This window comes from Paralichthys olivaceus, chromosome 1 (assembly GCF_024713975.1).
Source record: "Paralichthys olivaceus isolate ysfri-2021 chromosome 1, ASM2471397v2, whole genome shotgun sequence".
NCBI classification, from domain to species: Eukaryota; Metazoa; Chordata; class Actinopteri; order Pleuronectiformes; family Paralichthyidae; genus Paralichthys; species Paralichthys olivaceus.
In genome coordinates, this window is record NC_091093.1 from 27,916,644 (window position 1) to 27,932,471 (window position 15,828).

Genomic DNA, 15,828 nt, shown 5'->3' on the forward strand with positions numbered 1-15,828 from the left:
TCTGATGTTGCTGCGTATTTGCTGGATGAGTAAACAGGCTTTTGTTTGCTGTGTCAATTAATCATTAAAATCGGGGCGCGTGACCGTTGTGCAGATTTTGATATTTGATGTGGAAAAGTTCACTAAAGCTTCTAGAGGACAGAGAAGCGACAAAACACAAATACCCAAACATATCCAACCATTATGTTTTCCAGGATTTGTTTTATTGTTTTACTCCCTTTAACATCCTGCAAGTGGGCAAAATCATTCTAGATTCTTTTAGTTTTAAAACACAAAAAAACACTCCAGTTAATTACCGATACGTGAAAACATGCCGACATCGTTATAAAAATGTAATGGGGCTAGAAACTGATTTTAATTTGATTCAATCTCACCGATGAGATAAAATTTGCTTAACAGTCGTCTTCGGTTTGTTTAACAATCCGTCTGATAATCTGAGAGCTCCTGTCTGATTTTAAGGGGAATCAAATATTACACAATAGGTTCTTTGTCCATTTTTAGTGAAGTTGTTTGTTCTGTTGTGTTTCTCTTCACCTCTTCCTGAGCAGGGAACTAAAAATGAAAAAAAAACTTGTAGCTCAATTTGGTCCAAAGCTTTGAGAATATTCTCATTATGAGTTTACAACATTTCCAATCGACTAAATTAATATTCTTCTGCATTATGTTCAAAATCTGTGATTAAAGCAAAAAGAACATAAGGGACTGATAAGCATCCATATGTTGGATTGAGACTCGATATCTAACCCGTAACCAGCGGCACTTCCGGGAAACTAGAAAGCAATTAGGCTACGGTGCAACTGAAGGGTCACGGTGAGAATTGTTTTTAGATTTTGCTTTACCTCACATTGGATATCTGCACGGATACAGATGTTTGCACAGTTGTGCATCACAATGGGAACAGGAAACTACTGCAAGGAAATGCAAAAGTAATGCTCGAAAGAAATTCTCGCTGTGATCCTTCCACGGCTCCTCACATGACAACTTTATTCAGGTTTTAAAATATAACCTCACTGAAGCATTCATGTACTAAATGTGTGTCTATTCAGGTCTTTAACGAACACTTCAGCCCGAAAATTAACGAGGACTGCTTAAACTAATGTTCGGGGAAGTGTGTTGGGGAGGAGAGTGTGTAAACTCAGGTTGTTGGATGAAAACACAATCACATTCTCCAGAGAAGAAGCTTTTACACCGTTTTACTTGGCAGAGACTTCAGGTAATAACAATGTTGTGGAAGATAAATATCCAATAAATGAGCAAGCTGAAGGTTCTTATCAACAGACTTGAGTGGCTTTGTGAGATATTTGTTAGATAAAATGGGCATAACGGCATAAAAGCACATTAAAAACATTGTTTGGGGATATTACTGGTTGAGGAATGTGTGATGTTGAAGTTTCTTTTTCTTTCTGAATCAACTGTTGTGCTTCAGGGTGCTGGTATGTTGAGCGTCGCGTAGAGCTGAAGCTACCAGCAGTGGAGCGTTATTTTATTTACATCGGCGTGAAATGGCGTTTAAAATAAATCAACTCGTCAAATGTCACTTGCAAACTGCACTTTCAGATTGTACACAGCTTTACACTGCACACATTTTTAATTATTGAAACACACCTAATTATTTTTCTCCTCTCTTCGATAAGCAGCACTTAACGTTAAGCCAATATTGGACGTCAAGGCGTTTTTTTTTAAATGGCTCTTTTTTTTCCTGCATTCCATCCTCAAAGATTTCCGAACACCAGGTGAATGCACAGACACTATATCTTTTCCCATGTGTAGATGAAAAATGAAATTGAATAGTTGGTTAAAAAAATAGATCACATGGAAGATGTCTGTTGCATCGCCACTTTTTGCATTAGATCATATTTTCTAGAGCGACTTCTGTGGACCCTTAAAGCTCAGATTTACAGACTCTGTGTCTGAGAATACAAATGTCGAGCGTTTGATCAGGATTTACGTGATTGGACATATACACATTAAATGATCCCTCTGTCATGTTGCGCTGGTGATATTCCAGAGCCCATATTTGCAAGTCTTATATATCTGTAAATGTCACAGTGTCAAAATTAAGATATTTCCATATTTCCTCTATTCCCAGAGCGCTTGAACTTCATTTTCAGCTCATGACTGCTCACATTTGTCCGCTCGCCTGTTTGCTAATCTCATTTCAGCGTTTCAGGGCAGCCGGAGGGAGAATCTGAGCATCTGCAGCAAAGCGAGAGAGCGACAGCTGACCACAGGGGCAGAAGAAGCGGTTACTGTGGCTAACCGGCTCCAATGATGCTGCATGCACATTGAGCCTCACACATGCACCCTCTCACTCACCAGTACCTGCATTTCCACGGGGGAAATAACCATCAAATGCTAACATGTGTGTGTGTGTGAGAGAGAGAGAGAGAGAGCAGGAGAGAGCGACCTGTGGCTGCAAGTGACATTTATCAGGCAGATTCCCATTTCCAGCTTTCCCATCTAATTTAAAAAATAAGTTTGAACACAGTGTACGAATTAATACTTTAATATGTCCAAGGTTGAGTGGGAAAAAAAGGTTAATATGAAATGTAGTTTGTATGTTTCGTATCGTTTCAGACGGAGAAATGTTTCGTGGTGCAGCATTGACCGTGTTCAGCCGATGACAGATGCTAACTAAAGACTTTAAATGAGTTCCCGTACAAAGATGATTTGAATTCAACCCACCCATAAAATTCTATTACTCAGAGGGATATTACAAAGAATATTTCAGTTTTTAAATGTTTCTCTTTGCCCATTGAACGATCATGGTGCTCTGGATCTCTAACTACATAATGACCAGGTTGCCACGCCTCTCTTATGCTGACAGCTTCAATTAAGCTGCTCGTATCGCTTCTGGCACATCCCCCCCCCCCCACTCACACACACTCACACATTTTAGCAGCAATCAAATGAAAACTTTGACAACCTGTGGAGAGAAGTCGGAACGGAACGATGCTTTTCACATGAATGCTACTGATTGCTCGGCTCGTACTCACAGCTCCTGTTGCCAGAGAGCACATCGCCGGTCACCTGAGCGACACCTGACTGAATAATCGAGGCTGCTCAGGTGCAGGAGTCGGAACGCCAGCGGAGGCTCATCTGCAGAGGTGACGCACACTCACAGAGACACGGAAATGCTCACGTGACGTGAACCGCTCGCTGTGACACTGTTGACATGTTTAAGTGCCATAATTCACCGGATTTGCTCAGTTCAGTGAGCTAACTCGATGATATCCCACTAAAATGAACAGAAACAGTGGCTTGTGCAGATTTACTCACACTAACAGAGACAAAAGCAGGACGTGCAAAGTTCTAACGGCGGATTTTCATCTCCAGACTTCCTTTTGCGAGAATGATCCCTTCTCCTTCCGCAGTCTTCGCTCACTAACAAGTAGTTTTAGCTGCCGGGACGTGTTCTGTCAGCTCGGCTCAGTAAACATTGGGCACAAAGGAGCAAATATCTTGCAGCTCTGCACGCAGTCACACGGGGTCAGAATATTAAGGTCACATTATGAGGGGATAAGAAGAAAAAAGGAGAGAGGGAGAGAGGGAGACATGGTGAGAGAGGGATTTGCTGTACTTTCTTCCAGGGGCTTGTGAACCATATGTTCAGCCCTGGGACACAATAAACAAGACGAGAGGCCCAGAGACACACCGACGCAACCACACATGGGAAGCAGGCTGTGTGCAGTGGTCAGGCATGTGGAGGAAGTGTGCCAATGCTTGTAAACTGTCCAGCAGCAGAAGCAAGGTGCCAAGTTGAGTTTAAAGCAACAATATGTAACAGTTTTACCTTAAAATAGCAGCTTCACAATGACGGTTCTCTGACTTGGAAGAGGAGGAGTGTTCCCTCTGTCATAAGTAAGAGCCTACGGATTATCAGCTGACTTTCTCTGCCTGCAGAAACTAATGTGGGAACACGGCGTGGATTCTTCTTTTAACACGCAACACACGCAAATATGAAAAAAAGAAAACAATAAACTCCGGAGTCATACAAGTAGAAGACACCATCGAATGTGTCAAGAGAGTTTGTGTTGATAGGAGCTGACACCAGTGATCGCCGCAGTGGAGTTAATACTTCACTTCCTGCCTCTGTCTGCTGCTCCACGTCTCGCCTGAATGATGCGGAGGATTTGTTGCCGTTGTGAAAACATCTGTGCAGAAAACCTCCCGCTTTGTATGCGTGTGAAAATAAAAATGTTCTCAATTCTCTGGACTTTATGCGCAGGTCATGTCTGAAAACGGTTTAACTTTGGTGAGAGGTGTGGAACTGACATCCAATCAGCTATCTTCTATTTATCTCCTCATGATGAATTAGACTTTGTGGCCAAAAGACAGACAGAGGTGTGAAGCTCGTCAAGAACCAACCTGGCACATCACAGAAATCATGTGCATGTACACAAGCCCGGCTATGCAGCAGATTTTAATTTTCAAAACTAAAAGTATGCCGAGCACATCCGGAAGATTCAGAGGTAAAGTGAAAAACAGAGTGAGCACTGAGGCAAAGGAACAATCCCCTGAGATCTGTGTAAAAAGGAGAGAGAGAGAGGTGGATGATGGAGAAGGCAGCACAGAAGGAGAGAGCGAGGGAGAGAGGAGGAGAGAGTTTGCCTCCAGCCTCGGCACAGAGGAGGATCAAAGGTTTGTGCTCTGCATCTCAATGGACATCCAGTCACCAATACTGATGAGCCGGGGCGTGTGACGCTCCATTCATAGTTTATATCTTACGGGTAAACAAGTGGTCAGTGCATGGACGTCAATGGCTCGTTGTCTTCCACTGCAGAATCAGGTGTCAAGAAATTCAAAGTTTGCAAAAAAAAAAGGACAAAGTAAAATAAAAAAGAATAAAAGGACACTCCTGAAGCATGACTACTGTAGAGTTGCATGGTTTAATGGATGTTGAAAGAGTCTTTGTTACCTCCAACAAGGAAGTTAGGTTTTCATGAGTTTGTTTTTATGCAGGATTACACAAACACTACAGGGCGGATTATCACGGAACTCAGTGGAAGGATGGGACATGGTGAGGATCCGGATCAGGAACTGATCCAGGATTATTTTTTATCTCTCTTTCTAACATTGTGAGATATTTTTCAGTCATTTTCATTAATTTGTATTGTTTGGAAGAACTGTGTGAAGACTGAAATGTAGTCCATTAAATGAGTCTAAATATAATTAATTGAATTAATTTTCACCCTAATTAATGTCTCACTAAAAATATATGTGGTGGTGAATAAAGTCACAGGCTCTGCCATTATGCACAATATGCCACACTGTTGTGTTTTGTATTTGATTATTTCGAGAAGTGCAATAATTTCTTTATTTCTTGACACTGACTTTATGATAAAGCGGCGACGCTGATGTTCATCTTTAAAATCCTGCCCCCGTCTGTGACGCACGTCTCGGGTCTTAAATGAAACTCGCTCCTCATATTGAATTCAGGGCGTTTACCGACATCACACAGTTAAACTCTGCAGTTTACGGCTGCAGCTGCGTTTCTGTGCACGTTCTTGACAGTGTCTGTGCTACGTGACGCCACCTGACATTCAGTTTAAGCTGCTATAACAGTTTCGAAATACAACAGCATGAGAACCATTTATGGGAATGTTTACCTGAACTCTGGTTGCATCCTCCAACATGGCGGCGCTCGTATCGGGGCTATTGTGGCACAACGGGAGGAATTCGAGACACATTATCCACTTTATATACGTTCTATACTTTGTGCCAATCAAATCCATAATCAATACTGTTTCAAAAGTCCACCAATCAACAAACTGCTTATAGGTTTTGCAACAAATCAAGACAATTACTTCATTTTATTTGTGCTTGAGATCAGAAATTTCATGTAAATGGGTTTTGGAAAAGAATATTTAAATAAAATAAATTCATACTCTGATTCAGGATCATTTTAAATTGTAGAACAACATATTACTTAAGTGATGCATGCTGTATTTCAGCCCTTTAGCATTGCCTGGTTAAAAGCAGCCAACTGCTTCTACAACCATCAGAGGATTTGTCCCAGATTATGTCCAGTCATTAAATGAATGCTCTTCATATGTGTAGAAATAAATGTGGTTGTGTTGAACAGTGAGATCAAAAAAAAAAAAAAAAAAAAAAAAAAAAGGAGATCTGCAGTGCAACCTGTTCTACAAAGACAAGTCTCAGTTATGAATCTTTCATGTGGAAGATAAATCTAACTTGATCTGTCAACAGGGCTGCGTTACTTTACCTGGAAGAGAGAGCACACGCCGTTTTTTAATATGGGGTGTTTTCCACCTTTTTTTTTTATCAGATGACATCAGGAGGAAATCTGAAACGTCTCCCTATCAGTGGCGTCAACATTTTAAACCGACAAAGACAGACTTGGAATAAATGGATTCTTGAAACTGAAAAATAAAAGTGACAAATGCGTCTCTTCTGGATGTTTCCTACATGTCGGCATCCTTTTTTTTTTTTTTTTTCCTAAGCTGTATTCATGTTGAAAAAATATGAATAATTCCCCGAACACCCGCAGTAACGATTTAAGCATCACCTCTAATTATTGTGTGTTTGTCTACCGCAGATGGTTGTGTATCCTCCGATGACACTCGTGACCGCCGCTGGGATTCTGTACCTTTAACTTGAGAGCTTATTAATTGTCTGCAATTATCCTTTGTGAGTGTGGCATCTGTCATAAGTATCTCGTCTGTTCCCACACGGATAAAAACGCCATGGTACCAAAGGTTGACTGCAACATTCACCATTTATTGCACAGTTGGGCTTGTACAGTCCAATTTCTCCATCACAGGTATAAAACATGTTGAAACAACAGCTTGCATACAGGGAATGAATGAGGACAGCGTCTTATCTTGGTTCTAGAGATGATGAATAAACAACAACAAAAAAAAAAGAGAAGACATTTGTAAACTAGCTTTGTGTTTTAAGTGTGCTGTTCTGTAACATTGGGGAATAATCCATAGATCCCTCGGTGCATTCCATGTCTTTAAAGTTTAGTGCAAATCTGACGAAACAAAACAGAAAGAAAAACAAACAAACCAAGGAAATCATAAGGCAACAATTATAAATATATCAAAAATAGTCATCAGAGAGCTATCTTCATTACAAAAAAGGTACAAAACTTTTGTCCTGCACCAGTGAGAGGGACATATTTTTCAGCTCCTCCGCTGATCTCACAGTTTTGTATCCCAGCTGGGGAAATATTTTCGGACACACGGTCTGTGTGTATTCCACCATGTCGTACGACAGTTTCAAGCGCCAGCTCTCCGCGTTCGCTGCCGAATCCCTCACTGTGCTGAACTTGTGTTTCGTCGAGGGCTCGTTGGCGCCCTGAGTGTTTGCCTGTATCCAATCTTCCACGTTTTTGTCGATCGACAGCCCCAGATAGTCGTAGATCTCCTTCGTCTTGGCCAGTGGGTTTCTAGCCAAATCTTCGTAGCGAACCAACATGTACTTGCCTTTGAGCCAAGAGGGATGGCTGAGACCAGTTGAAATGGAACTGATATAATCGTCACAGAGCACCGTGAACGGACTCAGGTCTAAATTATAGGGCCTTCTCCCTGTCGCCCTCCAAATGCGCCACAGACGATACGCATCCCTGAATGTCTCAATCCGTGACGACAGGATACCACGCGGGTCTCTGACGAGTTGAATGACTTTAATATTCAGCCGCGGGTCCTCCACCAAAGCTCGTAGATCTTCGATTTCTGGCACACGAACAATTTTGATCGCCACGTTCCGTTTCTTGCGGCACGCCTCTGTTGCTAAGGTCATGTTTAGAGAGCCACATTTCTTAATGCATTCCCCTTCCTCCACATTAACGGCAGCAGGACCAAAGGCATCACACACGGGTTGCTGGCACAATGCTTGGCTGACGCCGCGGCGGAACAGTTTATCCGTGGTGTGGTTTGCGGGCGTCGGTTTGATATAGCTCTCCAGGAAATAGAGATCGCAACTACATATGCTCCGCAAGAGGTCTCGACTGGCACCCAGCATCAAACGGCGCTCTGTGGCAAAGCGGGAGGTGGACAGACGCGGAAGCAGCGCGGTCTGAACGTGGTAAAGAGGCTCAAACAGGTAGAACACGTCCTGGTGCTGGTTGAGCAGCTGCCCAATGAAGGACGAGCCACTGCGAGTGGTGGCCAGGATCAGGATGTGTGTTTTACGTGTGGCATTTACGGACAAGTTAGGCAATTCATCGCAGCCTCCGCCTGCTGCCGCTGCCCGCTCAGAGGGAGGCTCTGTGTCTTGGCCGGCCAGGCCGCAGTTTTGGGGGTTGGGCAGCGGGCACAGCTGGAAAGGCTTGGAGGTGAGCGTCCGGATGGCCGTGTACTGGATGGCGATGGAGGTCAAAGCCAGCAAAATCACGGACTTCACGGAACAGTGCATGGCTGAACCTCTTCATTTAGACACAGCGGCCGTTGACAGTTCCTCCCTGTGAGAATAAAGACATGGTTTTATGTTTGGAATCTCAGAAATTATTTCATTAGTTATTAGAATCACTTTTGGGGCGTTGTTGATATTTCTCTGCAAGTTATTACAGAGATGAAATACAACACGGTCGATCACTTACTGGCTTTAAAAGGAAAAATCACACATTACACAAGGTACTTCAGTTGTATTGGATTTACACTGTTTACCTGTGGATTTACGCTGTTTACCCATCAAACTCCAAAAAGTGTTTTTGTGGACTCATTCTCACTTCACCCCCCCGCAGCATAGTGGTGAGAATTCAGAGTGAATTTTCTTTTTTCCGTGAATTATCCCTTTAAATGACGATTGATTATTAGACACTGCAATAAGATGCAGAAGGAAACTACAACACAATCTTACAATGCAGCCGATATTTCATTTAAAGGCTGTGATTTCATTCTTTGTGGAAATCAAGGATTAAAGATTAATCAGGAAATAAGAAGAGCAGTTGTTAATGTGCATTACTGTGGCCATGACACCGCTGTGACTCAATCAATTCATCCCCTGTTTCTCCTTCAGTGCAACAATCTTTGAAAATTAAAATGCAAAACGACAAGAAGTCACAAACAGCGAGGAAGCACAGAACCGACTGTATATGGTAGATGGCATTGATTAGTTTTTAACCAGTGCTTTAATGGCTTTTACCTGGCATTAAAACATTCCAGTTATATATATACACAAGTTCAACATGCACCAAAAGTTACCATGTAATAATTATTAGGGACACAAATACTTCAAGTACACGATACGAGGCTATACTGCAGTACAGCCCATATTCACTTTCACTCTCCGTCTTCTCCATCACGTCTGCATCTAATTCAAGGACCTTGTTAAGTCCTGATTGGTGAATCTCAGCACCGAGCTGTGTTCTCACTTGTTCATCAGGAAAAACAAAAAGTCGCCTCACACGCCAGCACAGGAAGGTTAACAGGAGTTTAAAGCTTCAATGCCAATGTCACGTCAAGGATAAATGAGGCTGCAGGCAAAGATGATTAATCACTTAGAAATTACATCCAAATTAGGATTTTAAAATAATGATAATTCTGCAGGATTAAAAAAAAAGGTTTTATGGTGTGTGTGTGTGTGAGCATGAGACTTGTACCGTCCAAGAAAGAGAAATGAAGTGAACAACGTGCAGAATAAGAAATGAGAATGTTACATGAACTAATTCCTGCAGAATAAAGCCGGAGTGTGACTGCAGAGAGTCTCCAGCATTTCGTTTGCGATGCAGCTGACTGTGTTGACGTTTCACTTCATACTCCGACCGACATGAAACACTGACTTCTGTCTGCGGCCGCGACACAAGCGACTCGATTCTTTCAAACAGCATCACTGCAGAGGGAACAGGTTCTAAAGGCTTCTCTCTCTCTCTCTCTCCCGTGATGCAGACAATCCGAAACCAGCGCTGCGATAACACAACATGAAACAAACGGCACCAACGCATCCCACCCGAGCTGCAAGTGTCCAAAACAGCAATGCACGAAATAAAGCTGCAGAAATCCTCAAGAAACATCAAAATGACGGGAACAAAATCACACTTGTTCCCGTTGTTATACCTTGTCGGTAGTTGTAGTATCCTCATAACGCGCAGTTCGTCCAGGAATCAGACGCTTTCCAACCGTGCGCTCCTGCTTCTAATTCTCGGGTAAGGGAATAAAACGCAACGCGCCGGGGCAGAGCTGTGTTTCCCCCCCCCCCCCTCCCAACCCCGTGCAACGGAGCCGGGAGCCGGTTTAAGTTGCACGGATTGTTCCGGAGGTGCAGGAGAACACAGCGGTGGTGTTGTTGTTGCTCTACAGCCGGGAAGTGGGAGACTGAGCCGGGGAACAGCGACGAGCAGCTTCTCCCCTCGAATGATGCGCAGAGGCTGCGAGAGAGTGAGGTTCACAAGGAGCGACTGTCTGGACCACCCCAGTCCCCTCCCCCTTTCACCTGCCCCTCTCCCCCCTCTCTCTCTCACTCACACTCACACACACACTCACACTCACACACACACTCAGTTCCATCTTTGTGAGGCATCCTTCACTCCCTAGCCCCTAACCTTAAAGGGATAGTTGAAAGGAAAATTTAAATTCACTCATTACCCACTCTCCACTGTGCCGATGGAGGGGCTGCGTGAAGTGTTCGAGTCCACAAAACACTTTGAGTTTCAGGGGTAAACAGTGTTAAAGCAGAATCCAATACAACTGAAGTGAGTAACTGGTGACCACGTCTTCATATTTACATCAACATGACTCCATACTGCTGCTGTGGCGTCGTCCAAGTGTCCGCAAGCCCAAGACAATCAAATTCAACTCATAACGACGTCATTTACATCATGTTTGTAGTCTAAAGGTCCACCGTTATCCTCCTGGGGGCCATGTTCACACGCACACAAGCTCTTGCTCAAGGGCACGTACAGGGTGCGTGTTAGCATCTACACATCTGGTTGTGGACCTTTGGCTTACAAAACGTGCAGATGAAAGAGCAGTAACGTGAATACAAATGAATGAACTAATAAAATAAAAGGTGAAAAGAAAACAACATCACATGAAAGTTTATAAAAAAATTGGTTTTCAGAAGTGATTTGAAAGAAGGCACTGACTGCCTTGTCTCCTCAGGTATGGGCCTGACAAAGCACAGGGGCCCTGGTGGCTCGGTCACCTTTAGATTTCTACCAGCAGAGCTCCACCTGAGGATCCAGGGCTGCACGCAGACGCATAAGGGGCCAATGACTCTGTGATGTAGTTTGTGGCCAGATGCTTAAAAAGTGATCGGTAAAATCTTGACAAGCGAGAAGCTGCTGCATTCTGAACTAGTCAGAGGCGGGAGGGTTAAATTACTGCACTCGTTACCCCTGAGACTCTAAAAGTGTTTTGTGGACTCAAACACTTCACCCACCCTTCCATCGGCATAGTGGTGAGTAGACTAACTATCCCCTTCAACCATTCAAACTAAAATGCCAATCCTAATTCTAACCCTCAACACTCAAACTGGACCAACCAAAATGTCCTCCCTCTGTAGGATCTATGCTTTAAAATGTCCGTCACAAAGATACAGAACAGGAACACACGCAGTCATACGAGCTCTTCTCATCAGATTCCCCCGACCTCCCCTTCAGGTGCCTACAAAAGTTTGAATCCTTTGCACGTGTGATTTGACGGCACTGCACATGTGAAGGTTTGATTCCACACGCTTTCACCCACACGACACAGTCACGCTCATTCGCAGTCACTTCAGAAGTAACATTTCCACACAGTCACACTCGTTCCGTTGAAAGTTGGTTTGAATTGGGTTAATTCGTTTCTCTTTGTTCTGAGTTACCTTTTCAGGAGTTCTACTTCCTGGTCCAGCCAAAAAGCTGAGGTGAGGGCGGAGCCTGGTTTTATACAGAGGCCCAAGAAGGTGGACCAAACCAAGAGCTCTGACATCACGGGGGGGATTAGAGTATCTCTGCTTAGGGATTCAGTTTCTGTTCACGTAGTTCTCCCCTGTGTGAGTTTATTGGTTCGGTCAGTTAGTATATATGTGTTGCCCTTGTGGAAGGTCTGTTAATTGAGTGGACATCCTGTTGAGTTACTTTGAGTTGCTTTGTTTTTAAAGGGCCCTATAACTGTATTTTATATTGTTGAAACTGTTATGATTGAAATAAAACCCCCACCTTTTTATTTTTTGTTATTTCAATTTTGCATTTTGACAGTTTGACAGCATGAAGCTCCCTGCAGCTTTTTTGTCAGCTCACTTTTCTTCCATCTCATCCGGAGGCCGACCGTCTGATCCTGCTCGGGAAAAGAGAAGGTGTCCCGGCTTTAAGGGCTTTTTTCCTTTTTGATGTCTTCTCTGGCATAAACGTGAAGCTGCAACATCAACGTGTCGTCCTGGGCACTGTGATTGTGAAAAGCCCTGTCTCCAGGGCATCACCAACCCAGATCAGTCCCTTTTAAACCACTTTAAACTCGATAAAGCTGCACCAAAGTGCACGCACTCAATAGAGCTCATGTTTGTTTTTTTGTTTTTTTAATTCAAGATCCATGAATTATTCCCTGCAGGGAAATCCACACACGTGTCAAAAATGACAAATCTTGCAAATGTTTAAGAAAGAGAAATGTTATGCGTTCTTTTTTTGGTCCTTCCGCTGCGTTTCATGCTAATCTGCTCCGTATGTTTTGTGTAATCCTCCTGACAATCTCACCAACCAGCCAACAGACAGGAATATAACCTGCTCAGTGGAGGCAGAGGTGAGGGATCCACAGAGCAGCAGCTTCACATTCTCAATAATACAACAAGACGTTTTTAAGGAGCAGAAGTGTAAAGTGACTTAAAAAGGACAAATATTGGATTTAACAGTTTGCATGTTACTCTTGAAATGACTTCTTGTCCTCTCTGATAACGTCCCAGACTATGACCTGGATACTAATGTTCCCTTGTGAAGCTCGAATACACCAGCACGTCTGCCCCAGCAGGACTTTGGGTGCCTCTCTCTGTGAGCGTGTTTACAGTCACATTTATTTGCCCTCTCCTGGAAGCTCTGTACAGTTGCCCGGGAATTGTCTTAACCTTGCCCATGAAAGGCCCTTGGGTGAGTTTATTGCGGAGCCGCAGGGAGGCCGGTGAAGCAGCAGCTATACAGCCCTGATTCCCCCGGGCGTCGATGTCCATGAATCCAGCTTGTGGAGGCCTTGTCGAGGGACGCACTCCCACACTGTGGCGGCGCATCTGCTGCGGCGCGATAGCCCTTCAGTGCATTATCACGCACGAGTATTCTTCTTGACCACGCTATAAAAGGATTTGTAATAGATTCATAATATGCCAGGCTAAGTGTGTGTGTGTGTGTGTGTGTGTGTGTGTGTGTGTAGCTGGCTTTGTTCTTCTCTCCGTCCTCTTTAAGTCAGTATACACATGAAGACAGCTGAGATTTTGTGTTTGGCGTTTTTTTTATTCGCAACTCGCAACTCGCAGTTCAAGGACTTCAAGGGACGGTGCTGTTCAATTTAGAAAGTGAAAGAACACGGAGCATTTCAAAGTATGAAAAATATGTATTTTTCTTTTGTACCACTGCTAACGCATTTAATCCAAACTTTATTTTACGTTTGAAATTTACTTAACATAAGTGTTCATTTATATACAAGGTTTGCTCAGACAGTAGCAGGGTTATTTCCTCAGCCTGTGAATCATGTTAATGAAGTGAAATTTACAGTATTGGCAGCTGTTTTAGTCAAAAGTCTGAATTTCTCATGTTGTCCCTTCTTGTGTTATATTTACACGTGTAATCATTTACACGGTAAATCTCATTCAATCTAAATATTATGTTATTTCTTGTGTTGACATGTCTGAAGTGATTTTTATTGAAAATGTAACATGGACGAACCGTTTAAATGAAACAGTGAGTGTGTCAGGTGGACGATGAGCTCCACATGAGACACAACATTTAGATATTTGGGGAACGCTGAGCGGGCAACACCATTACCTGCTTACCAAATTAATCAGAACCATCGGAAGCATTTACTGAGCAACAGCGGCATCTGATGAATGTAGGTGGATATTACCCACGATCCCCGGTTTCCTGAATCACAAGAGCTGCAGGGGTGAGTTCAGCAAACTCTGTTGAGAATTCTTCATGTTCTGAAAGTTTCCTGCTGAATATTGGAGATAATCATCTACATGTGACCCAACACAGTGTCAAGACGGACACATTTCTCTTTAAAACTGAGTAGCGGCCGTATTAGACCCCAGTGTCCTCAACGTGCATGGACACAATTACATTTTGGGGGTTCGAGATGAGCAGGAGAGGTTGCCAGCGAGTGGCAGGGCCGGCATACAGAGACAAACGACCATTATCGCTCAATTTAGTGTCTCCAATTAACCGAACACCAATCTGCATGTCTTTGGACTGTGGGTTGAGACCAGAGTATTCACAGAAAGACGCCCAGCCGAGTTCGGTCTCGGATCCACGAACCCTCTTCCTCTGTCAGTCCAAACCACGGCACCAACGTGCCAAAGTTGACACCTGTTCTCAGCCCGTGCACAACTTTTGTCAACTCCATGTTCAACATTGAATACATAAAATGACGGAATTAAAAGGATGAGATAATGAGGTGTAATTCATTCTAAAAGCAGGGATCATCATTAGTTTACGTGCTGAAGGTTTCTCATTATGGCCTCTGGCTGCTTGACTAATTGATAATGTTTGTTACTTTCATTCATTCTATCCAGCGTCGCCATGTGCTGTTTCAGAGTTAATTAAAATTTGTTTTTGTGTTTGTAATTGTGGTTTCCAATTAAACTTCCACCAAATTACAAAATTAAATAGCTGTTTTGTGATTAGGACGATACAATTGCTGTATGTTTTGGAAACCAGGACAAAATGTGCTAATTGCTGCATGTGAGTGAGTATGAGGAGTTTATTTTTGTGTGTGAATCAACTAGAATTAAATCTCTAAGTGGCTACTCTGCAATTACATTCATTTCCCAGAGAACTACGCCGAGGCCTGGGACATTTTCTCCACGCTGATGAGGGGAATAGGTTTTTTGGCGACTGCTTGGTGAATAGAAGAGCTGCCCCATCTGCAACGCCTACACTGAATATATAAGTGACCCGAAAAATCAGATCCTCAGCGGCGCAGACTCCGCGGTACGCGCTCTGCACCGCTTCAAATTCCAACTAGTCCCTGGTCCCTCAGGACGAGCTTTACGGTGTGAACCCGCCGAGCTTCGGCTGTCATTCTGCTGCACTGGCGCCTTTGTCGAACATCTCCTTAATCAAATAGACAAGCATATATCCCATCTCTGCATGCATCCATATGTATGGGCTGCCCAGATTTGATAAACAACTTCATAGCCTTGGCAAAAATAACGATATGACGTCGTACGCACACACACCGACCGCTCTCTGCTGCGACGGAATCTCTTTAATCTGATTCACATGAGGCGAAAAATTATAAATTATATTTATGAGATTTGATGATGTGTTAAGAAAAACATCACTCGTTAATGTTTCTTAAAGAATTATCAACAACTCTATTTAAAGGCATGTACAGTGATAGGATGTAGGTTTTGTAATCAATGACTCGTGTTGCTAAAGTTGCTTCAGTGATGATTTTTCAAGCCAATTAACGTCATTCATCGATTTTAGAGTCTGATGATCATATTCTTGTGGGGAAGGGATGAGATTAAATGAATGTGTACTTCATCTCACTCCTTGTAGAATATGTAGATTAAATCATTCAGCTTTTAATTTTATTTATTTACTCATCAGTTTGTAAATAATTACAATAATTTTCTGTTTTTTTTCACTTGTCTGTATATTTTAGTTTTTTTTATATTCATGTTTGAAATAAAATAAAGACAGAGCTTTGTGTGATCACACGTGTGTTTGTGTGTTTT

At 43.0% G+C, this 15,828-nt stretch overlaps 1 protein-coding gene across 2 annotated transcripts; it reads right to left on the bottom strand.

Annotated features, from left to right (window-relative positions):
* Positions 1 to 6,720: 6,720 nt before the first annotated feature.
* LOC109637187 (carbohydrate sulfotransferase 1) lies at positions 6,721 to 11,919 on the bottom strand. Of its 2 annotated transcripts, none has more exons than XM_020099393.2 (2): positions 11,770 to 11,919; positions 6,721 to 8,428 (listed from the first exon to the last, which is right to left on the bottom strand). In XM_020099393.2, the coding sequence occupies exon 2, from the start codon at positions 8,380 to 8,382 to the stop codon at positions 7,096 to 7,098; it is 1,287 nt and encodes a 428-aa protein (XP_019954952.1). In that variant the 5' UTR covers positions 8,383 to 8,428; positions 11,770 to 11,919; the 3' UTR covers positions 6,721 to 7,095. The 2 variants fall into 2 exon arrangements, with proteins under 2 accessions (XP_019954952.1, XP_069382992.1); XM_069526891.1 differs by lacking the exon at positions 11,770 to 11,919 and adding an exon at positions 10,023 to 10,292.
* Between the last annotated feature and the right edge of the window lie 3,909 nt (positions 11,920 to 15,828).